The sequence below is a fragment of the Salvia splendens genome, chromosome 6 (genome assembly GCF_004379255.2).
Source record: "Salvia splendens isolate huo1 chromosome 6, SspV2, whole genome shotgun sequence".
Taxonomy (NCBI): Eukaryota; Viridiplantae; Streptophyta; class Magnoliopsida; order Lamiales; family Lamiaceae; genus Salvia; species Salvia splendens.
The window spans coordinates 5,669,441-5,693,946 of NC_056037.1; the positions used below are offsets into that span (position 1 = coordinate 5,669,441).

Below are 24,506 nucleotides of genomic sequence, written 5' to 3' on the forward strand. Positions count from 1 at the left end.
CCGAAAATTTTACTTTCTTTTGGTGAGAGTACACCATTCTAAATACCTCGTATTAAGAGGTTTTTATATTAAATAAAATCCTTAATCATTGGTTTAAGGGATGAAGAATCATTTCGATAGCAACTAATCTATCATACGGAGTGCTTTTTTTTATTTCTTCGACGACTCCATCTCCAAGTCCACTACTTTTAAATATATTTAAATAAATTCAACTTAAAAAAAATACTAAATCAGAAGAAGTGGAATAATTAATAAACCAATCAGAAGAAGTGGTATAATTAATAATCCCTGAGCCTTATCTTTAAACTGTAGAATCTCATACTGTTACGCAATGGACAAACAACCTTTAAAGTTTAAACTCTGCGCTTTATATCATAGTTTAATAATATGATTATTTAATTATTATTACAAACACAAATTATTAAATATGATACTGGGATACCGTTATCCACGTGGCAGCTTCTCAACCACTTGTCCTTGAAGTAGCCAACAATTCTTGCAGACTTCTCTCTCAATGGGTTGGGAATCTTTGAGATCCAAAGCGACTGCGTTTATGATTCTTGTTTTCTGCTTCATTCCTCTCGCTAGCTGTCTGTGTGATAAATATATGTTTTTGCTTTCTAGTTTTGGGCTGTCTGTGTTTTTGGTGAGAGAATGAGACCGAGAGAGATAAAAATGGTGTGATGCAACTGCAATGAGTTGTGGAGAGAGAAAGGTATGGGGGAGTCTCAATTCTGTAACCCTTAATTGGCTGTATGTGTTTGACATATATTGATAGGAATTCTTGCATTTTTGGCCCTATATTATTATCCTTTGCCTGCTTTCTTTGCAAGAATATTGAAGCACATGTTGGGAAATATTGATATTTGATGAAATTTCATTTGCAGAAAAAGTCATTCTTGATAGTTGAGATTTTATTTGTTACAACTAGTATATGACAAAGGGAAGATTTTTTGGATGAGATGCATGTCTGTAATTATGAAGCCAGTATTAACCTAATTTGGGTGCTTTTTGTTTGTGATAATATTTTAGGTTTTCATTTGAAGCATATGGATTCTAGTTATTCAATCTGCTTCATAATTATTAGATCTTTCCTGTTTGGGTTGATTTTTGTGATGCTTGAATGTTCACTCAGGCTTCTAGTGCTGAAGCTTGGTTATCATGATATGCTTTCCCCTTTTGCAATTTTTTGTGGTATATAGTCTTTGCTAGTTCCAGAAGCAATAATGGTAATTTACTACTTGTTTCTTGATGTGATTCTTGGTGATGAAATGTCCTAAAATTGCTTGATGAAAAGGGCTAATGCTTTCATTTTTATGTAGCATAAAAGACATAGTAGAATTCTAGTCCCAAGCATTACAAGGCTGTGATAGTGACTATCTTTACAAGTTTATATTTGAAGCTTATGTATAAACATGATTATAAATGGCATTGCAGGATTTTGTGTTGAGGCGAAGCTGATAATGAATAAAAATGATGAGGATATTGATTTAAGGCTTGCTTTGGGCTCTAGAAATTACAGTGTAGAGACGAGGTTGGATAGCAGCTTGTGCGTAGGTGCAGGTGTAAATGCAAACTCACGCGTGGGCATGCCATTTACAGCATCTGATCCCCTATCCGAATTAGTTTGGTTGCCAAATAATGGTTTGTCTATGAAATGTGCTATTCCAGGCTTAGCCAATACCAGACCTTTTCTGGCTTTGAGAGAGAGCACAGACGAGATTATAACATCACAGGATATTAGGGTGGTTAGTGCTGGGGAGAAGTTGACAATGCTCGATGAGGTTGGGAGTTCTGGCGACAAGGCTGCTGTATTTAGTTCTAGCTACGGTACTGATTAAGTCGTTTCTTGTATCAGTAGCTACATCTTTTCCATTTAGAGTTTCTCTTTTGATTGCTGATTAAGAGCAAAAATATATTATGAACTCTTGTTTAGATGGGAGCAAGGGTTTAATTGATAAAACTATCACTACTGATGCTATTCAACAACACAAAGGTCATGCCCATATTTCTGAAAGCAGCAAAATGAATGCCGGTAAATTCTTGTAACATTTCACTTTGTTCGTTTGATTGACCAAGACCATTTGGTTTTAACTCCATTTCTCTCTCTCGTAACTATTCAGTGTGCTTGTGATACGTAGATGACTGTTTTGATGTATAGAAACCCATTCAAGCTGTATCATGCTAGCTAAACGATATGCTAAGACACACCCACTGTCTTTTCTTGTTATTTCATCTTATGGGGCTATTGGTTGATTTCAGAGGTTCATACTCTAGCAGATGCAGAACACGATAGGAAATCAGACACGGCTATAAACTGGAAGTTCCCTAGTAATCTTGTTAGAGGAGGACACTACAATCATAAAGGTAAACTTGAAATGGATGCTTCTAGAAGTGTTGTTATTGGCTCAGCTGTCCCTATACGTTTTCAACCTCCAACAGCAAAAGTATCCGAAGCTGTAGTTTGCTCTCTTCCGAACTTGCAAGCACATGATCAGATAGATGATGAAGTCACATCAGCCGTGGACAAGACTAAAACCGATGCATCCCCTTCGATCATCCCTGCGCCCACTTTGATGAACGTGGAGTCATCTGATGAAAATGACTTGGGTGGCCATCTGGTTGCAAAAGAGGCTCGGAGTTTACGAGAGACGGAGCTTCCTAGAGAGGATCCTCTTGCTGTTGACATAGCTCCTACAAGAAGCAGGATTTTCTTTTACCGAGAAAAGGGGAATGAGAAAGAGAAAGAAAAAGCCTTATCTGATGGATATATTTATGGAAGATCGTCAAACAATAAGGAAGACAGCCACGAGACCGTGGAGAGTTGTAATAGTGCTGGATTGTTCCCAAAAGGTGTGAAGAGACAGCATTATGATCATGGGCAGGAAATAGAAAGCAAAAGGGTGAAAACGTGTGTCGATGAAAAACCTGGTTTGACATCCTTCATAAAAGCTGATAGCTCCTTTGTGAAATGGATATCAAACATGGTTAAGGGTCTTACCGATTCTAATAAACAAGAGTCTTCTTCTCTCCTCGCTCTCACCCTAGCTCGCTCTAATAATGTTTGCAGTCACAATCACCAGGAGAGTTTCATGTGCAACAAAACAACCGAGTTTGCAAAACCAAGGACAGGGTTCCAAAATGTGTTTCAGTCCTTGTACTGCCAAACCAACAAGACACTGATCTCTGGAGTAGATAAGGACCAGCAGCTCATAGCAGAATCTGATGAGCTTATGGTTTCTGATACAAAGTTAGCTGACAAAACTCCACGGTCGTGCAACAGAAACAATGATAGCTCTTGCAAGCAGATTATTATTTCGGATCAAGAATCCAACCCACAGGTATCTACGAGGCCAGTTAAACCGTGGATATTTTCAGCAGGTTTTCTTAATAGAAATTCTTCTGAAAAGAGCTTGGAAGAAAGTAGTAGGAAAATGGTTGAGGGAAAGCCTTCTGCTTCGTTGTGTAAAAAGGCGGAGAAGATGGATCTCGACATCCCTTTTCCAGTGAGCTGTGTTCCTGAAAAAAGTAGACCTCGTCCTAGTTTGTGGATTACGCGCCTTTATACTAGAACTGCTCCATTTGAAAACTGCAACCGTATAAATGATGAAGACCTCGACTGCAACTCTGAACGCCTTGAGGCTAATCATGAGAATTGGGAAAATGATGTTTCCTCCAGTGGTAAGAAAACTTCTGAGGCTAGGGATGATTGTGCTCGAGATCAGGCTCATGCTTCAGAATCCGCTGGTCCCAAGTTTGGTCATGGACAGAACCATATACAACCTTTCAAGGAATCGACAAGTTCAGAGGAAATGGCATCAGTGTTTGCCAAGCGACTGGATGCCCTCAGACACATTGTACACCCTTCGGGAAGGAGAAGCCCTCCAACATCCCCACTTACAAGTTTCTTTTGTGGCAACAGCGGCCATGATATACGTAGATGCCCGGAGTTAACCGAATCTGACCTGGAGAATCTCCTTGCCAACATAAGCGCATTTAATAAGGTGGTTGAATCCCCTATTTTGTGCATTAGATGCTTTCAGCTTGATCATTGGGCAATTTCATGCCCCTCGGCATCCTCACAAGATAATAGACGATTGAATCAGAATGCTGTCACTGTCTAACAACAAACTATTTGTTATCCACAGCCTTTTGCTGGTGAGGTAGGCTGCAGCAGGAAACCAGCTGTTGGCTCTTTTCCTAGCTTTCTGACTTCGAACATGAAAGAATGGTCGAGCAAAAGAATTTCTACTTCAAATGAGCTCCAAAAGAGTACTCTATCGAATTCAGGCAACCATCTAAAGGACAAACAAATATTTCAACCATGTAAGATTTCCAACACTCAACAGGAGGAGATGTTTCATGTAATAAGGAGATTGCGCTTGTCTCGTGCTGATATTCTCAGGTATTATTAACACCACCTGATAAAGCATGTTTCAACAACTTTAAATCTTTTGTATTGTCGAATTGGCTGCATGTTTCATTTCTCTGGACTGTAATCAATAACTGATCTCTAGCTAATACTTACATTGTCTCAGATGGATAGATTCTGATGTCTCCTTGTCACATTTAAACGGGTTTTTCTTGCGTTTGCGCCTCTCAAAGTTGGAAGGGGGACTGGAAGGGACGGGCTATTATGTTGCTTGTATTTCAGGTATTTGAATTTAGTTGTCTCTGTTACCATAACACAGTTATGTCAAAAATTTGTTTATAAGCTGCTTGTGATTGTAATCATTTTCTTCATGTCTCGTCTGTGTTTCTCCCAATAGGAGACTCAATAGAGAATATTGGTTGCAAGTCCAAGAAGTCTTTGTTGGTAGATGTTGGAGGGCTGAAATCGTCTGTTGGGAGTCAGTATATCTCCAATCAAGATTTTCTGGAGGTTAGTTCTTACTAAGAACCCGGCAACGAAATGATCAGTCACCTCGTCTGATTCTTGAAATTGGGACAAAATTTGTCTATTTTATGTTGTTGGATCCATAAGTTTTACGCGCATAGCACGTATTGCTAGTTAAATAAACTTCACCTGACCTGTTTTGCAGGAAGAGATTGAAGGTTGGTGGAGCAGAATAGTAAAAACTGGTGGCAAGATCCCTTCTTTAGATGAGTTGAAGTCAAAATTTGGAACTAGGGAATGTCTAGGTCTTTAACTACAATCACACACTTGCACATATTACACTATTTCTTTAAGAATTTTTTGACAGTATTTACTTAGATTTGCTTTAAGTGAAGCACTTCGTTGTAAGAAAATGAATTTTTTTTTGTGTCTATATTACTGGGAATCATTACTTGTTTGCCTGCAATAGTGCTTGTAAGTAAACGTGCACAAACCGAACCGGACCGGCGGTTAACCGCCGGTTCGGGCCCACCGGTTCATGAACCGGAATCGGCGGTTTGAACCGTCCGGCGGTTTCCCGGGTCGTAAGGGCCGGTTCAGGTTCGCCAATTTATTGAACCGTGAACCGACGGTTCGGCGGTTTGAACCGCCGGTTCAACGGGTCAAATAGTGTTCAGTAGGCTGGGGGTTCGTAGGGGTTTAGGTTAACCGGCGGTTTTCGGTGGGAACCGGCGGTTTTCCGGGAAAATCGGCGGTTTTCGTCAGAAACCGCCGGTTTGGCAGCCGGTTTCCGCCGGTTCCGGTGACTTTTCAGAGGCTAGGTCGTAGGTGCAGTGTTTAGGCCTGCAAAACCGGTCATAAACCGCTGGTTTTCTGACCCAAACCGTGGACGAACCGCCGGTTTAGCCTTGAACCGCCGGTTTCAGTGGTAAACCGGCGGTTCGGCCGATTTCAAAATTTAAAAAAAAAAATTTCATCCAATTTTACTCCTATAAATACACCACTTCTCCTTCATATTTCCTTACCTCATTCTTGTGTTTTCATTCTCCATCTTCATTTCTCTATTCTCCCCTCATTCTCTCTAATTGCGCAAGTTTACGTTTCAATTCTACACTTTCTACTCACTACTATATTTGTTGTTGTGCTCATAATTTACCACTTCTTTTATACCTCATACATATTTCATTCCAAGTCCATACTACTTTCATTTAGCAATATGTCTTCTTCTCGTGGTGGATCGAGACGTGGTGATCGGGGCAAGGGAATAGCCCAAGATCAAAGTACTTCGCGTCCCTCAAAATCTCGACGACCTAGTCGTCGAGATGTTATGGAAGAGGTTTCCCGATTGGCAGCCGAACGCATGCAAGTAAGTAATGAAAAATTTGTTTTCCAATTCATATTTCAAAATTTCATAATTTTTTTTTGCGTTCATACTTTTAACTTTGACAAACTCATAATTTAGGATGGTGTTGTGGGTAATGAGATGGTGATTTTGATGATTTAAGGTGTTTAATTTAGGTTTTTATCCACACATACACTAATTAGTGTTTTGACGAGTTTGTCGAGTGTTTGGAGCTAAAACAGGTGAAAATGACTTGAAAACGAGCTTGAAGGAAGAATCGCCCACTATATTATTCAAGTCATCCGCGCTTCAATGCGCGACTTTCGTATAATAGCCATAACTCTCTCATCCGGACTCCGATGGGGGCGTGCAAGATACTCACGCGAAGCCCTTTCGAAGACGAAGATCATGCTTTTGGAGGATTTCAGAGGAAACGCCCGACCGGGCGATTTTTATGGGGAAAACGCCCGACCGGGCGTTTTAGTCGCGAACTCCAGAAAATTTGCCCGACCGGGCATTTTGGCGACTTAAAATCGCCCGACCGGGCGATGTGTTCTGCGAGGCTTTACGTCTGTATTTCCGCCCCGGGTATAAAAGAGACCGAGGGTTTTCGTCTCCCACATCTCAGAGCCCCAATCCTCCTCCCTCTACACATTCTTCCACTCCATCTCTCACACATAACTCATCCATCTTCCATTGGAGCGGAGCTCTGCAGATCCAGGCAAGAAACGATTGAAGATTGAAGATTCAACCTTGGGTTCTATCGATTTCTTTCATATCTAGTGCTATTATTCTTGTTTTTACTACTTGTCTATGAGTAGTTAAACATCATTTGTAGATTTGTTTGGTGAAAATTATTATGAATATGTTTTGATTGATTGAATTGAACCTTTTCCTAGCTCTTGTGATTATTTTGCTTGTTCTTGTGCTTTTATTGTTCTTTTGTCTGGCCAACTTTAGAACTATGTTCGTTAACTAGATTAATCGAGAGATAGCTAGTTTTACGTGGTAAAAGGAACGAGTACAACACATAGGTTTGTCTGCACTCGAGAGAGGGGACCCTTTGTGAGGGCTTGAGTCTTAGGAACCATAAGGAGTTAGAATCTAATCTATTGGAAGGAGACTTTGATAGTTAGAGTCTAATCTACTGGATAAGTGCACTCGAGAGAGGGCTTATCTTAGAATCACGACTTTCCTAATAATCCTGGAGACACTTATAGGTAAAGGTTTTGTGAGATCAATCATCACTAGGTCGTAGTAGTCGTATCCTAAAACTCTACATTCTTTAGCCTGCTTTGTCTATTTTATTTTATTTTTATATTTGTTCATATTTATGTCAAGTTTATAAAATCAAAAACCAAAATTCTCCGTGTCTCTAAATAGTATATGACGCTTAGTATATGATAGCCAGTTGCAATCTTATTCCCTGTGTTCGATATCCGGTACTGACCTTTAGCTATACTAGATCTACCCTGTATGCTTGCAGGTATTTTTAGTGCTAATAAATAGTGCATCAAGTTTTTGGCGCCGTTGCCGGGGAATATTATTGCTTTAAGCTGATATTGTAGAACGGTTGATAATACTAATTTAGAGTTTAATATCTTGTATAGTTTTATTGTGATTTTTTTTTCTCTTTATCTGTTTTTACAAGGGTTGCTATTTGAGGAGAGCACGGAGCACAATAATGGATTACCCTCCGCTCCTGTACAAAAGGCATCCTAAAGGAAATCCCGAGAATGGGGGTTAACTTTTGAGCTTCAAAGAACGTCAAGCTAAAGACGTTAACCAAGCGCTTGTTGGGAGGCAACCCAACATCGGTATCATTTTTATCTTTTTTGATTTAGTTTAATGTGTTTTCTTAGTTTACTCATGTCCATACCGACTTTACAAACTTATTCTTAATTTAATTTTGAATAAGTTTGGGGGGATGAAGTGGTGGACCATGAGTTTAGTTGTTTTTGCTTGTTTTTGTTAATTTTTTTTAATAATCCCGGGGTGAATCTTGTCATGAGCATAACAAAGAAAATTTAGAAATACTCATGTTTAGGAACATCAGACCGAGTTGCCTACGATTAAATGTTTGTGTTGATTGAGTTGACTTGATGCATTGATTTGAAGGTTTAGTGAAAATGTGCATAAATAATGAATTGCTTGTTTGCCTTGAATCTTGCATAAACCTTGTGAGACTTGAGCCATAGATTTCTTTCTTGTGTGATTTATCTGTATTCATGTATTTGTTTCTAGAATTTGCTCATAGTCTGCTTAAGTCTGCAAAGTGTTTAAATGATAAAAGAGGACGTTAGGCCATCCTTCTTAGCTACTTTATATATCCAAATTATTGACCTTACTCAAAATATTTTTCCTAGCTAACCATTTTGAGCCTTTAAAGCCTTTTTCTTTGAAAGCTAAATAAAGGGGAATATTCATACACTCTTGAAGAAAGTTAGTTCATATCTAGTGAAAAGAGTCGGAGAGATAAGGTAGAAAGAAAAGTAGTGTGCTTACTTGTGAAAAGTGCATAGACATCTGTGGTTTGAATAAGATAATTGGCCGTGCACAAGAAAAAAAAAAGAGAGGATGTGCAAAAGAAAAAAAAAGGGAAAATAAAAAAAAAATCAAAGGAATTTGGGAAGTGAGAAGAAATTTAGACTAAGTCTAGAATTTACTGAGATATGAATTGTTGGTGGGGTGCTAAGTTTGATGTAGTAGAAATTGATCACTTTTGCTATGTTTGGGTTTAGTCACTTTTTAGCCATATTTCCTCACCTTACCAAAAAGCCTACATTATAACCTTAAATAAAGACCTTTCGGATTTTTGATTTTAATCACATAAAGTAGAGGAGAGATTAGACTTCGAGCAAACCTATGGTAAACTTTGCATGTTGCATGATCTGAGAGCATATACTTTTTCCAATATACACTTTGTGAGTGAGTGATAAACACACTTCTAAACACTTGTGAGCGCATGTACTTCAAGGTGATCAACGAGCTAGTAATGAAAATGCACTAATAAGCTTTGCTTGATTTGATTTGTATTCTTGTCAAACTCTTTATTTCTTGTTACAATTTTTGAGGCAACTATGAAGTCTAGTTCTTAGCATCCGTGTTTCTTTATTAGTTTTTCTCTTGTTTTGTTTGAGGACAAACAAATATGCAAGTTTGGGGGAGTTGACAAACTCATAATTTAGGATGGTGTTGTGGGTAATGAGATGGTGATTTTGATGATTTAAGGTGTTTAATTTAGGTTTTTATCCACACATACACTAATTAGTGTTTTGACGAGTTTGTCGAGTGTTTGGAGCTAAAACAGGTGAAAATGACTTGAAAACGAGCTTGAAGGAAGAATCGCCCACTATATTATTCAAGTCATCCGCGCTTCAATGCGCGACTTTCGTATAATAGCCATAACTCTCTCATCCGGACTCCGATGGGGGCGTGCAAGATACTCACGCGAAGCCCTTTCGAAGACGAAGATCATGCTTTTGGAGGATTTCAGAGGAAACGCCCGACCGGGCGATTTTTATGGGGAAAACGCCCGACCGGGCGTTTTAGTCGCGAACTCCAGAAAATTTGCCCGACCGGGCATTTTGGCGACTTAAAATCGCCCGACCGGGCGATGTGTTCTGCGAGGCTTTACGTCTGTATTTCCGCCCCGGGTATAAAAGAGACCGAGGGTTTTCGTCTCCCACATCTCAGAGCCCCAATCCTCCTCCCTCTACACATTCTTCCACTCCATCTCTCACACATAACTCATCCATCTTCCATTGGAGCGGAGCTCTGCAGATCCAGGCAAGAAACGATTGAAGATTGAAGATTCAACCTTGGGTTCTATCGATTTCTTTCATATCTAGTGCTATTATTCTTGTTTTTACTACTTGTCTATGAGTAGTTAAACATCATTTGTAGATTTGTTTGGTGAAAATTATTATGAATATGTTTTGATTGATTGAATTGAACCTTTTCCTAGCTCTTGTGATTATTTTGCTTGTTCTTGTGCTTTTATTGTTCTTTTGTCTGGCCAACTTTAGAACTATGTTCGTTAACTAGATTAATCGAGAGATAGCTAGTTTTACGTGGTAAAAGGAACGAGTACAACACATAGGTTTGTCTGCACTCGAGAGAGGGGACCCTTTGTGAGGGCTTGAGTCTTAGGAACCATAAGGAGTTAGAATCTAATCTATTGGAAGGAGACTTTGATAGTTAGAGTCTAATCTACTGGATAAGTGCACTCGAGAGAGGGCTTATCTTAGAATCACGACTTTCCTAATAATCCTGGAGACACTTATAGGTAAAGGTTTTGTGAGATCAATCATCACTAGGTCGTAGTAGTCGTATCCTAAAACTCTACATTCTTTAGCCTGCTTTGTCTATTTTATTTTATTTTTATATTTGTTCATATTTATGTCAAGTTTATAAAATCAAAAACCAAAATTCTCCGTGTCTCTAAATAGTATATGACGCTTAGTATATGATAGCCAGTTGCAATCTTATTCCCTGTGTTCGATATCCGGTACTGACCTTTAGCTATACTAGATCTACCCTGTATGCTTGCAGGTATTTTTAGTGCTAATAAATAGTGCATCAAACTTCTACGTACATAATATTTGTAGATGGAAGAAGATCATAGAACCGCCATGCTACTTGCTGAAATGCAACAAGGTGGGGGTAGGGGAGGTCGTTCCCAACAAGATGAGGAGTTCGACGTTACTATATCGTCGGACTCGGACAACAACGAGGATAGATCGCATTCTCGTATTCCTTCTAGCACCAACGGAAATGAGGAGATGCCTCCCCCTCCACCCGCTAACCTGGCAAAAGCTTTGAAATCGGACATTTTTGTCAAACACTACAAGAAGGTCCCGGTGGTGATTCCAAGTCCTCACGATCCGAACTCTCAAGAAGAGACTTCGGAGTTTCATGTTTACTGCAACTATTGCGATAAAGTGTACAAATGGTCCGCCGGTGGTGGATATGGCACCCTCCGTCGCCATTTGGTGACAAAGCATCCGGTAGAATGCGGCACTACCTCTACCCAAAGCCAACTAAACTTCCAACCCGCTGGCTCGGGTTCGTCAGGTACGCCTCTATTTAAATATGAGAAAAAGAATTTTGATGATACAATGACTAGATGGGCGGCTATGAAGCATTTGCCCTTTAATGTTTTTGATGACAAAAGTTTTGAGGTTACTATGCAAAGTGGTTTGAATGTAGCAATCAAAAGAATAGGTAGAATGACCGTGCAACGATCTACCGTTCGGCAATGCTTGGAGAAAAAGGTAGAATTATCACGTTATTTAGTTAACTTGGGCCACAAGGTGAACATTTGCTCAGATGTTTGGACGGATTGTTTTAACCGTCATTCATACATGAGTATTACGGTTCACTTTGTGGACAATAGTTGGACTTTGAACAAGCGTTTAATTGATTTTAGAGAATTTGAAACTCCACACAATGCACCCGAAATTGCTTCTTTGATTATACAAGTGTTGAATGAGTTTCAGTTATGCAACAAGATATTTTCTATTGGTTTTGATAATGCAACTGCCAACACCGCAAGTATCGCCGATTTGATTGCGGCTTGTACACCGGTAATTGGAGGGAAGTATTTTCATCAAAGATGCATTTGTCATATTTTAAATTTATGTGTACAGGATGCGCTTGAATTATGGCAAAAACATGTTTCTCCTATTAGAAATGCAGTTAGATTAATCCATCAAAAGCCACCTATTGGCAAAGCATGGAAGAAATATTGCCATCAAAAGAATGTCAGGTACACGAATTTTACTATGGATGTGTCTCATAGATGGAATTCGACATATGATTGTCTGAATTCTACTTTGACACATAAAGATGCTTTATGTGATTTTTATAGAACTAATCCCTACCGTGATTTATATCTTTCGCATAGTTGTTGGGATAACAGTTTGGCTTTATTTAAATTGTTCAAATATTTTAAAAATGCTACTGTTGAATTGTCGGGTGCTTATTATTGCACTGCTGTTCGTGTTTTGGAGCATTGCATGTACATATCCCTTGGTTTTAAAACTGCAATGAAAAATGCTTCCTCTTCTCCCGAGTTAATGTGCGTTTTGTATTATATGATTGAAAAATGGCTCAAGTATTTCAGTGAGATTCCTAACGTGTTTTTGATTGCAAAGGTATTGGATCCAAAATGGAAATTAGCAGGTACCTCTAGAATTTTAGATTTTTATTATAACAATTTGAGTTCAATTGATCTTGGTCCCCTTCAAGCAATCCAATCCGATACCAGTGACGAATTTGGAGTCGACCTCTCAGAAACCTTTCAAATAAACCTCCCGGACCGGTCAGTTGTGCAACAAAACCTCGAGTTTAACTTGCGCTCTCTGTACACCGAATATGAAACCAAGTATAACACCACTCACCAAGTCAGAAGACCCCCTCCTCCACAACATAACTATGGCTTTGCATTTCAAGCCGATTATGATGACCCCGACGCGCAATCCCAACTAGCCGACCTATACAACTACAGCACCGGCGGAAGGTCCTCAGGTATGGTCAGTGAATTAGATTTATAATTTGATTCACTCTTTTCCTTTGGTGATGAAGGTCCTCCTCCTCCCTCCCAAATCGACGTCCTCGATTGGTGGGGAACCCACGAGAAAGATTTTCCCATCCTTGCTTAAATGGCCAAGGAGATTTTTTCTGTTCCGGCTTCCACCGTAGCCGTCGAGTCCGCTTTTAGTGTTGGCTCGCGCGTGTTGGATGAATCAAGAAGTAAGCTCTCGACGAAAAATATGGAAGCCGTGATGTTACTTGATGATTGGGTCAAAGCTGACGTCCGAGAACAAGAAAATGATTGGGATGATCGTTAAGAGGGATCACAAGATGAATTCACCGGGGATGAAGCTTAGGCCAACCGTCAACCGCCGGCGGCCAAGCCAAATAGGTAAGTAAGGTAAGAGAACTACGTGGACTTTGATTCCCTAATGCAAATGAACAATTGGGATACGTAGGCACCTCAACTTAAATTTTAAATTTAAGTTGAGCTAAAGTCCTTTTTCTTTTATTTTTTTTTTCCCATTAATTCATACTTTAAAAATATGCAAATACAATTACATAATTGTATTTGTATATACTCTAGTCGATGAAGTATATTTCTCTATACGGCTAAAAGAGGGAAACTTTTGACAATTCTACTATAATTGTTGATTGTTAGACGAAACTCAACATTTAAAGTTGAATTGCTAAATGTGTCCTTAATTTAGTTATGTAGAAAGATCTTCGCCGGTTAAGAGTATATATATAATACACTTATACGTTTAAGAACTTCAACGTCGTTCTTGTCATTTGTAATTACTTGTTGACTAGTAGTCTCATTTGTATTTAAATTTTGTTTAAGACTTCAAGACCGGCATATGTTTTCGATTTGTAATTGTTGTAAGTTATAACTTGTAAACATGCAATTTCAATAAAATTGCAACTAAATTGCAACTTTAGTCGTATTTTTTTCAATTTTATTTACTCACATTTCATACATAAACAACTTTGAAAGTGTAATGTAATTTGATTAAAAATTGAATAGTTGAAAAATGCAAAAAAAAAAAGTCGACGAACCGGCCCGGAACCGGCGGTTCAAGCAAAAAAACCGACGGTTTTGAACCGCCGCGTAAACCGCCGGTTTTTTGAACCTGAACCGGAACCGCCGGGAGCTAGGCGGGCCGGTTCAGGTTCAAGCATTTCTTGAACCTTGAACCGCCGGTTCATGAACCGGAACCGGCGGTTCATGAACCGGAACCGGCGGTTCATGACCCTTGTGCATGCCTACTTGTAAGCCTCATTGTTGGAAAAAAAATACATAAATTTTTATTATATGCTCAATTTTCTTAAAAATTTACCAAAATGGAATTCAATATGACATACGAAAATTCTTAAAATGATATATCAAAAGTTTAACTAAATTGATGTCATTTTGATGTGTTGATTTGCCTTGTTGACACTAGTTTTGTCAAGTAATTTAAAGTTGCCATTTGACACACCACATAGTAGAACTCCGTATAATTTAATTTTGCCATAATACTCGAAAAATTACCTTACACGAAAACTTCAGTATTTTTTTACCATATTTAAAATTGATATCAGCGCTTCATAGGAATAAAATAGTATACTCATCATAAATTTAAATGGCCCTAACAACAAAAAAAAAGTTCGAGAACCGCTTTAAAAAGCGTGGATCATTGCAAAATACAAATACCTTGTGGAATTCATCACAGAGCAAACCAACTCTCGTCGCTCGACGCTGCACGCCACCTCAAATCCTTTCCGCTCGCGCTGTTTTCACATCTCCGTCTTCATCAAGCGGCTGCTCCGTCAGTATTAATGTGAGTTTAATGTCTCCGAAATTGAATTCCAATTCTGAAATACTATATTTTCTTGATAGCCTCTGTGATTCTGATTTAGACTGTTTCTTAATTGCAGGAATTGGGACCTTGAAACAATTTGAATTACCAAATAAATTTACCTAAATTGATGAATCGGTCGGTGTAAAGAACACAGTGCGTGTGTGTTCTTGCAATAAGTTCGGTGTGTGCGTGTGTTTTGTGTTTTGTGTTGAATGTATTGAACAGGGGTGCACATTGTTGGATTTATCTACGATGGAGAACTTACCGTTTAAAGCTGGACAACTGGCTGAACTAAGGTCTTTTGCCTCTGGTTATCGTGGTGCATGGTTTCGATGCAGGGTAAAATAATTTAGATGCAAAGAAAATGTATGCTGCTCAGATCAAGATGCAATTTTTATCTATAAAATTGATGCCATGATAATGATTTTGTGCATTTTTGTTAAATGCTCTTATTAACCTTTTTATCATATGAGATACTTTCATTCTTAATTTTGTGAGCCTCGTTTCGAAGTTACTGGTTCCTATGCGTTGTGCGTGTGTGGCCCTCTAGGGACCCTTTGCACCTATTTTGCTTTGTTTCTTCAGGAATAAGTTTTTGGCATATCATTTTTGTTACTTGTGTCAACGTCTATGTTTCTTGTATCAGATTAGAGAGATCAGCGAGAGAAATGGAAAACTTGGACATATCTCGGAATATTATGACTACACGGAGGAAAGTAAGTGTCCTAAGTTGCCTTTTTTTTATATACGAAAACATAGGTTAGAATTGTGATCCACTCTTTGTAAGTGTAGATACCCCTTTGAATTTTGTAGCATCGATTGGCTAGTATGTTAGCTCATGACAGGAGGTAGAGGATGAAACTTGAAATTTACTTTAGATTCAGCTGAAAAAGAGATATACTCTGTTTTCCCCCCTAAACAATTACTCCCCCCGTTTCTCCATAGTTGAGTCATTTTTTCATTTTAGGAAGTTCTCTCATAGTTGAGTCATTTCCCTATATAGTAACTTTTTTCTCTTTCTTACTTTATTCTCTCTACTTTATTCACTTTCTACTTTATTCACTCTACTTTTGTCCCTCTCTTACTTCTTTATCTATTTATTTAACACATTCAACATCTCTTTCTTAAACTCTGTGCCGAAAAGTTTTGCCTCAACTATGAAGAAACGGAGGGAGTATTTCTTTTGGAATTTTGCACTTTTAAAACTTATTAACGTTCATATATAAGTGGTTGAAGTCTAGAAGTTAAAGTGCGCATACATTTCCAAAAGTTGAGCAATAGTACTTTGTTCTTTGATATGGTTATTCTACACTTGATAGTTCATAGATGCTTGCTAGGTTGTTCTTATAATCCGAAGTTTTGACCTTATGGTGACTTTTTATTCTGTACTTAAAAATATAGCATGCATGTATCTCCAGCCTCCACTTACTTAACGCCCCGAGTAAAAAAATTTGGTTAACCAAAGCCGGCATGTAAAGCCGAAAGTTGATTTGTCATAGGCTCCTTACACCTCCATCAGTTTAAGCTTCCTTGTGGCCTTATCTAGATTTCAAGGTTAATGAGTCCACTCTGGAGTCTGGATTCTGGCACTTAGCGAACATGTTCACAACTTTCCACAAATGCCTATTGGCCGGGGGTGGTGCATCTTAGTAATGTTTGATTGGTTCTCCAAGTTTGCTCACATATTCTGATTGAAACAACCCCTTGTACCTCCATAGTGTGTCCACATGGCGTTTTGTGGTCCATTGTGTTTGGTAACGATTTCATCTTGTCAGTTCCTTTTTTGCTTGAAATTGTTTATAGCTATGGAGACCAAGTACTTGCACTTGAGCTCTGCTATCGTCAAGAGTGATGATGGCTAGACAAAGGTTATGAATAATTTTTTGTTGGGTGCACCTGTAGTGTCTTACTTACCTTGAAATGGAATTTTAAATTCAAGGTGTGACTGAGGAGTTTTGATTGATGATATCCTTCATCTCACATTATAGGCACACGACTCATGTAACTCTGTTTCTTTTTGCCATCTGGGGTTGTGCATTTTATCGCCCTAGCCAACTATAAGTTAAGGAGTAGTATTTATAGTCCTACTTCATAGTAAGTAAGGTGTGATAGTTTTATTGTTGATTTGCGCCTATTAGATAGGCACAAGTTTCATTCTTGAAGGAGTCTTGTTTATAGTTGTTCTTCCATTTTTTCAGAGCTATTTGATGTTTCATGCTTTCGTTAATTTCATAATTTTAGATATTTATGTAAACACTTATCTAAATTTGGATTTGCTTATGTGCAGAATTAAATTGGATTAAGCTATATCAGCTACCAATGGGGAAATCAAAGCGGAAACATAGCGAATTGATGTTGAGGCCACAATACCCTCCTATCTATAATGAAAAGCAAATGCCTCACGTCAGTGTGATCTCAGAAGTCTCAGTTATTGTTTGTGATTCCTGGAAGGTTGGTGATTTGGTGGACTTCTTCCATACTGGCTGTTATTGGTGTGGAAGAATAACACAGTTATTTGATGATGAAAAAGCTAAGGTAATAATTATTGGTGGCCTGTTTTATGGGTGAGCCCACTAATTAGTCTCAAATCCTCCTGGTTAAAGAGTTCCTTCGAAATCATGGTCCATTTGAATTTTGAAATTAGCAGCAACACCAATATAAAGTTATGCAGTCAATTTTTGGTAATTATAGAATAAAATTTGTTGTTCACGACAAGACAAAGATATTGACATATTATACGAAAATTTTGGTTGGGTAATGAGGATGAAATTTTAGGAGCTAATGGGACTTGTAGCCGTTCTTCGCTCTTGTCTGACTAAATTCGTCCTCATAACTCAACTAAAATCGAGTCATATGTAAAAAAATTTATTTTTCCAACAAACTTGCCATTATTTTTAGATGAGCCATAATTAAACAATTTCTCATACTTAATCACATACAAAAAATAAGTTGAAAGTTGATTTAATAAACTACTACCTCCATCCTTAAGAAATAGAAACTTTTGAAATGGCACGAGTTTAAATGCACAATTGGTAAAGTAAGAGAGATGAAGAGGAAAATGAGTAAAGTAAGAGAGATGGAGAGGAAAATGAGTAAAGTAAGAGAGATAGATAAAAGGTAGCGGAAGTAGTATTAGTGGATTGTAGGGTCCATATCCTAAAATAGAAAGATTAAAAAGTTTCTATTTTTAAAGGATGGCCCGAAATGAAAATAGTTTCTATTTTTATGGGACGGGAGGTAGTATAATTAACCCTCACTTTTATTATGGCAGAGATGCAAGTATTCAAACACTATTTTGTTTTTGGCAGAATTTTCAACTATGGTGTTATGTTGTGAACTTATTAACTTTTTTCTTTCTTTGTTTTTTTAGATTGAGCTTAGGCCACGACCTCTTGGTGAGGGTAAATCTTACAAAGCATATATTAAAGATTTACGTCCATCTTTGGACTGGTCTCTTCAACATGGTTGGACATTACCTTTGCAGGTTTGTCATTTCTTCGCTCCTATTTGTGTGAAATTTCACGTATAGAACATATTTACTTAACATCTACTTTCAGAATCACATGTAACTTGATAGCCTATCAACAGAAAGTTTGTTTTTCTTAAGTTGTCATTGGTGCAAAACTGCATTATATTTCTTATTTGATTCATACCTTAAATTGAGTGTGGATATATCGTGGGTAGTTATGTGTAAGTTTACCTAGCATAACTTGAACCCTTGAGGGACATGGCTGGATTTTCTGCTAACATTTTCTTTGTCCGCACATGTGTCGTTATACGGAAATACCTTATGGAAAATGACAAGTCTTTCTTCTTCTTCTTTGAGATGTTTGAAGCTCCTTGAAAGGAACTTGATCTTAAGATTCCTCTATCCTAAAGGTCCCATTTATTTGGCACAATTTCTGGAAATGAAAATAGGAAGAGTAGTGCAACTTAGGTACAATTATTTTTCCCATTCTAAAGATTCTTATGTACTTGCGCATTTAATGAAGTATAATTTTCCTTATGCTATTATAATGCAAATTATGGTTTTTACTCACTAGTGATTTGTGTTGTGTTTTTATGCTTTTTTTAAAATTATAATTACTACAATTATTAAAATCATTAAGATTGTTTTGTAAGATTTGATTTCATTCCACGCCAGGTCTATGCTTAGGGGGGTTGTGAGTAGTAGTTTTGGTTCTAGTTATCATGTTTTCTCCTAATATGCAGCTTTATGAAGTAAACCTACCTGCATGTTTGTGTTGATTAATCCAGTGCTAATTACTCGTAGAAATCCATTTATTGTGGCATTTGATTGTCTATACAAAGATGAACTGAATAGAAGGCGGAAACAACCTGCTATTTGTTATTCATTTGACTTCTATTGTTTCATTTTTTGGTAAAACATTTCAATGTTTTAATTTTATCTTTAGCATTAAGATGCAGTTACCCTCTGAGAAGGTGTTCATTAAATTTCATCTATTCAATTTGCTTTAAGGTCATCAAATTCACTAAAGGGAGAAATAGTATCTACAATTTAGAAAATGAGCACTTCTAGTTCTATCAGAAGTGGTATTTATGCTTCTGCGTGACTGCGTCTATATTGTACATGCATGTTCACTATGATGTCTTACGTTTATTGATCTACTGTTTGATGTATAGAATAACTTTGTTGTTGCAAACTGCAGGAAGATGGTTTTGGACACCCTTGTGCTCGCCTCATTAAACCCAATAATCAAGGTATGAGTTAACAACAAACAGCTCTTGAATATGTTTGGGAATCTAATTTGTTAAAAGTAAAAACTCATAAAGTCTTCTACATTTGTTTCTTTTCATGTTTCTCTACTCTACCTTTATATATGTCTGGTAGTCCGAGGAACTTTTGACTTAAAAAACATTACTGGACAGAAGTGAGGTGGCCTAGGAAAGTAAAGACAAATTATGATTGTATAAGATCAATCTTTGTTAAAGATGAGTGTGTATTCTATCTGCTTGGAATTCGGTAAATGGTGTCTGGGCTAATTCATATTTGTCTACCGAATTGCTGCATGTTTGGCATTGTCGTGGATTAACTTGAGTCAAACGAATAAGTTATTTGCTACAAAAGGTTTCACAAGTGTACGTCTTATGATTTGTGACTCTCTTGATTAAATGTTCCAAAACTTTTCCCTGAAATGCGTACTAGTTTGTTTGTGTAACAACTTAGCTAGACTAGTTTATATGAAAACTAAATATATACTACTTGCTTGCGATTCAATGTGGCCTAGAAATAGGTGGTACAACTGAGAGTTTAACCCACTTTTTAGGATTGGTAATATATTGGATTCAGTTGGCTTCAAAACTAGAATTTCTCGAATCTTACTCCTTGCGATTGGACAAGAATCAAATAAGTTATCTCAAATTAATTTCCATTTATATTGATAAACAATATATTAGCCATTTAATCTCTCTGAGGTACCTGATTTAGTAAGTATTCTCTATTGAATCTATTTTTGCTAATGACAAACCATTTCAAGCTTTGTTTGTAGATGTGATTTTGTCATGTCATGAATGCTTGACGCATGCAACTCTCGTTCTGAACTTTAATTTCATATAGTTTTTCTATCTCCCTTCCATCAACAACCATCGTTACGTTTAAATCACCGTGGCTATTGACATAACGCAGGCATTGAAGATGTTCCAAAGTCTGTTGGATTACCTGCCAGATTGCTGTCCTCTTCGCCCATTTCGTCTAACTCATCAACTTCAGGTGAAGTGAAGAGCGCAAGCACAAAAGGGGTCAATAAATGTGTAAGCGAAACGAAACTTTTGGAAAAGAATGATATGGAACAAGGTGCAAGCCAGGGATGTGGAGCTAACACTAACGAAACAAGGCAAGCAGATACAGAGTCTAGGCAAGGGAATGAACACGACTCTCTGAATTCGAAACGCTCATGTACTGTTGAAGCAGGAATTATGGATTTGGAAGAATATATAAACAAAGTTAAATGGCTCAAGAAGATTTTGCAAGAAGGGATTTCATCTTCCAAGAATCAAAGATCAGAATGGAAATTTGTGGAAGTATCCTACCTTGGAAATTCCTAAGTAAATAAATCTTTGGTCCTTTTTGATTGGATGCACTACACTTGCACCTCCATATGCTCCAACCCACCAATGAAAAGTTTTTTTTTTAATATTTTCTTAAATCATCAAATTATCAAAAATATTTTGTGTGATTATCATACTATAACACGTAATAAGAAATTGTGTTTTTGAGATCTCATATTTAAAATTTAACCCTCCTAAATGTTTTTGAGCTAATTCGAGATTTTTTTACTACCATTTGCTAATTCGTTTTGCATTTGTTGGTGTGTTTATTGTAGCCGCTGCTAAGAGCATCCGCAGCGGTTGAAGGACGGTGTCCGTCCGTCCGTGCCAGCGGCACGGCACCGCTGTTCGCCGCTGGCGCGGCGCTGCTTGATGCATCGAGCACGTCCGTGCCAGCGAGCAGCTGACGTGTGGCGCCTTCTGATTAGCCAACAACATTTCCCTTGGAAATTCATTTTTTTAAAATTGAAAATAATACCAAAAAAAAAATTAAGATTCCCAAAAATATAACCGTTTTTCTAGAATTTTTTTAAATTTTTTTATTCCCAAAATCATCTATAAATACACACATTTATCATCCATTTTTCACATCAAATCATCTCCCATTCATCTCTCATTCATATTTTTTCATACAACTTATCTAAATCTTCCTCTCTCACTCAAACCCTCTCAAATGGATTTCACCAATCTCATTGCGGAAGCGGAGCGAAGAACAATAATACTATGAACAATATCGTGCCGCCTATGAAGCCTATGTCACCACGAATACCCCCGCCCCTCCTCCTCGACCAACTAGATCAACTCGCCGCTACATCCATTGTGACCGGGAAGGAGCCAACGAATGGCTCGTTGCCGACTATTTTTCCGACCAGCCGCGGTTTCCGGAAGATTACTTTCGGCGCCGTTTTCGCATGTCAAAACGCTTATTTATGGCACTCAATGGACCGATTTTGTCTGGCTCATGCTTTTATATAAGGAGAGAAGCACTATATGGCACTCAACAACTTCAAAAGAGTAATTAACGTGATCAAGTTTAGATATATTTGTAAAATTGGCACAATAAATTATTTATTGTATACATTATGGTGCAGATGTTGATACGACCAAGCGTTTTGGTTCGTCAAAAGCGTTCATCAACTCGGTATACACACATAACAAACCAAATTATATGAGCGAGCAGAAAGAGATCGATTTTATCGCTTCTTGCAGCTATGAGAAGGGCACCAAGTGGGGTGAAGAGGCAAGTAATGAATTAATGATAAATTTTGAACTTGTTTGATCATCATGTTGTTATTATAACATGATGCAGGTAGGGTTTAGGTATTTCTCGGTGGTGGAGGACTACTTCACCGGACTGAATCTGCATTGTGAGGGTTGGAAGTCTGTTTACTATGAATCTTCAAGAGCAAGACCAGGTTTCTTGGGTACGTGCCCGGAAAACCTAGGCGAATCTCTTGTTCAACAAGGTCGATGGTTTGTGGGACTTAACCAGGTTGCCTTCTCTAAGTATTCTCCACTTGTTTTTGGAGTACTAAAAATGCCCATTTTGCAAAGCATGTCTATGCAGAGAATGCATTCTTCTCAATCAGCTTCTTGCCTCTTTACATTCTAGCTCTCCTTCCTCAAATCTCTCAACTCCGCGGCATCCATCTCTTGTCAAACATACCATACACACACCTTACCAAATAAGGAGACACTATTAGAGGAGATATTATGTAATTGATAGGGAGCATATTTACCTAGAATTAGGATGATTCTATACCATAATTACCATGTAACAACTCCTATATTAAGGGGGAGAAATTATTCTAATAAACACTGAACACAATACATTGTCTCCTACTTCTACGTTCAACATGGTATCAGAGCGGGTCGCCGACTGTTGGTTATATTTAACTGACCCAGCAGTATATCTGGGCTGAAACCGAAAAAACTGACTGAAAATTTGTCAGTGGTCCAACCGATCGAAAAAAAATTGGGCCGATTGTCCAATCGATCATAAAAAAGTCCAACCCCTCCAAGATTCACCTTGAAGGGTTTGAGGGAGGGTGTTGGCAATTGAAACATAAAAATGAATATAATAATATCCCACATCGGTGTACACTAAGAGCTTAATCCACTATATAAGTCTCATGGGCCTCTCCTCTTATCACCAATTGGTTTTAAGATGGAACCCATGGATTTCTAACATGTCAGAAAAATTTCATCACCGCCCATAATATACCTTTCCTAACCTTTTTTTCGATTCTGCAACACAGCAAAGCAATATGTCAGAATCGTCTGATACAGAAAACATGTCAGAAACAACCGACAACCCCAAAAACACCAAAACCCACCCAAACTCATCACCCTTCCCCGCGGAACTCGCCGCGCAATTCACGGAGTTCCTGCGGCAGAGCATGAGTTCGGTTCCCATCAAAACGCCAGAAAAGACTCATCACCCCGAATCGTTGGGTGAAATCACGGTCTCGTTGGGTGAAATCACGGTCAAAACCAAATTGGAAGGGGATAACTACTCATATGGGCCAATCTCATGGACAGGGCAATCGGGGGGAAGGGACTGACGTCTCACATTGATGGAGTTTCTGTCCCTCCGCCCCGAACCGACCCTACCTACCAACAATGGCAGCAACGAGACCACTGCGTCTTCAGTTGGATTATCAACAATATGGCGGCGGATCTTGTGAACGAGGTTTCACAATACGCCACTACAAGAAACTCTGGGACGGGCTGGCCATCACCTACGGCAGCGGCGCAGATCCCGTTCAGGTGTACGACCTGCATCGACAGACGAACACCATTAAACAGGATGAAATGTCCCTCGAAAGCCTCTGGAATAAACTCCAAAATTTGTGGATATCGACCGATCGCCGGGAAACAACACCAATGACAAAGGAACGATTACGGCTTTACCAATTTGTCACCGCACTAGATAACAAGTATGAATATGTAAAAAAGGAACTCATCAAGCTTGACCCGTTACCATCGGCACGCGAAGCCTACGCACGCGTCCGACAGGAATCAGTCAGCAACCAAATCCAGGGTATAAGCACATCACAGAATCCAGCCGGCCTTGCCTCTGGACTCGCGACCACCGATCGAAGCCGCTCAAACGTTGGACAGCAAGCGGCGCAACGACCATGGCAGAAACGACCGGACGAAGACCGAAGCCGTCTCACCTGTACCCATTGCGGCGGTAAGAAGCACACCAAAGATGGTTGCTTCCTACTAATCGGATTTCCCGATTGGTGGGATGAGATGAAACGGAACAGAGCATCACGGGCAGCGAATCGAGGAGGACGGTTCGCCACCGTGGTCAGCGACCGGGCCACCGACGCTGGCGGATCGACGGGCAGCGCCGACGCGACGCACGGCAGCACAGGAGCGGAGCAACGGGGCGGAGAGAATGGAGTGTGTTCGGCGGCTAGGGTATGTTCAGGTATATCTTTGGGGATTAAACCCCCATCTATAAGAGAATGTCAATTGCCCCCAATATTTTTGGAAAATTGTACCAAAACTCCCACACAAAAAATAACTCCAACAAGTTCCCCACACAAACCCATATATTGCCCCAGCCACCCCGCTCCACAAATATATCACAAAACCCACCCCTACAAACCCATATTTCACACAGACCACCCCCGAGCCCCAACTTATTGCCAAATAACCCTCAGCTTTAACAAAATCCGAAAATACATGCTCCAGCTGCACAGATTGCGAGAATACTCTACAAAAAATCCCAAACCTTGAATTTACACCGAATATCCGTTGCAATAATTCGTTCCAGGCCCTAGCAAATTCCTCCGTCACCACCTGCATGGACAAAGATAAAAATTGGATTGACTGTGGTGCGACAGACACAACGTCTTTTAAGGCG

The 24,506-nt window shown here is 38.8% G+C and overlaps 2 protein-coding genes across 4 annotated transcripts; both read left to right on the forward strand.

The window, feature by feature from the left end:
- Positions 1-428: 428 nt before the first annotated feature.
- Positions 429-5,285, forward strand: LOC121809356. Of its 2 annotated transcripts, XM_042209934.1 has the most exons (9): positions 429-715; positions 1,438-1,563; positions 1,672-1,830; positions 1,937-2,035; positions 2,263-4,004; positions 4,149-4,405; positions 4,539-4,654; positions 4,770-4,882; positions 5,043-5,285. In XM_042209934.1, exons 2-9 carry the CDS (start codon positions 1,464-1,466, stop codon positions 5,148-5,150), a joined length of 2,694 nt encoding a protein of 897 aa, XP_042065868.1. In that variant the 5' UTR covers positions 429-715; positions 1,438-1,463; the 3' UTR covers positions 5,151-5,285. The 2 variants fall into 2 exon arrangements, with proteins under 2 accessions (XP_042065868.1, XP_042065867.1); XM_042209933.1 differs by having other exon boundaries at positions 1,438-1,830.
- Positions 5,286-14,362: 9,077 nt separating this feature from the next.
- LOC121806436 lies at positions 14,363-20,806 on the forward strand. Of its 2 annotated transcripts, none has more exons than XM_042206474.1 (7): positions 14,363-14,539; positions 14,637-14,926; positions 15,207-15,276; positions 16,848-17,095; positions 17,931-18,044; positions 19,231-19,282; positions 20,208-20,806. In XM_042206474.1, exons 4-7 carry the CDS (start codon positions 16,880-16,882, stop codon positions 20,624-20,626), a joined length of 801 nt encoding a protein of 266 aa, XP_042062408.1. In that variant the 5' UTR covers positions 14,363-14,539; positions 14,637-14,926; positions 15,207-15,276; positions 16,848-16,879; the 3' UTR covers positions 20,627-20,806. The 2 variants fall into 2 exon arrangements, with proteins under 2 accessions (XP_042062408.1, XP_042062407.1); XM_042206473.1 differs by having other exon boundaries at positions 14,364-14,539; positions 14,637-14,899.
- The last annotated feature ends 3,700 nt before the right edge of the window (positions 20,807-24,506 follow it).

What these genes read in the sequence shown, in the direction of transcription:
- LOC121809356 (XM_042209933.1), top strand. Translation starts at nt 1,464, where the DNA reads ATGAATAAAAATGATGAGGATATTGATTTAAGGCTTGCTTTGGGCTCT. An exon ending in AAGCAGCAAAATGAATGCCG is followed by an intron (nt 2,036 to 2,262) that starts GTAAATTCTTGT and finishes GGTTGATTTCAG; the next exon opens with AGGTTCATACTCTAGCAGAT. An exon ending in CCAATCAAGATTTTCTGGAG is followed by an intron (nt 4,883 to 5,042) that starts GTTAGTTCTTAC and finishes CCTGTTTTGCAG; the next exon opens with GAAGAGATTGAAGGTTGGTG.
- LOC121806436 (XM_042206473.1), top strand. Translation starts at nt 14,813, where the DNA reads ATGGAGAACTTACCGTTTAAAGCTGGACAACTGGCTGAACTAAGGTCT. An exon ending in GTGCATGGTTTCGATGCAGG is followed by an intron (nt 14,900 to 15,206) that starts GTAAAATAATTT and finishes TTCTTGTATCAG; the next exon opens with ATTAGAGAGATCAGCGAGAG. An exon ending in TTATGACTACACGGAGGAAA is followed by an intron (nt 15,277 to 16,847) that starts GTAAGTGTCCTA and finishes GCTTATGTGCAG; the next exon opens with AATTAAATTGGATTAAGCTA.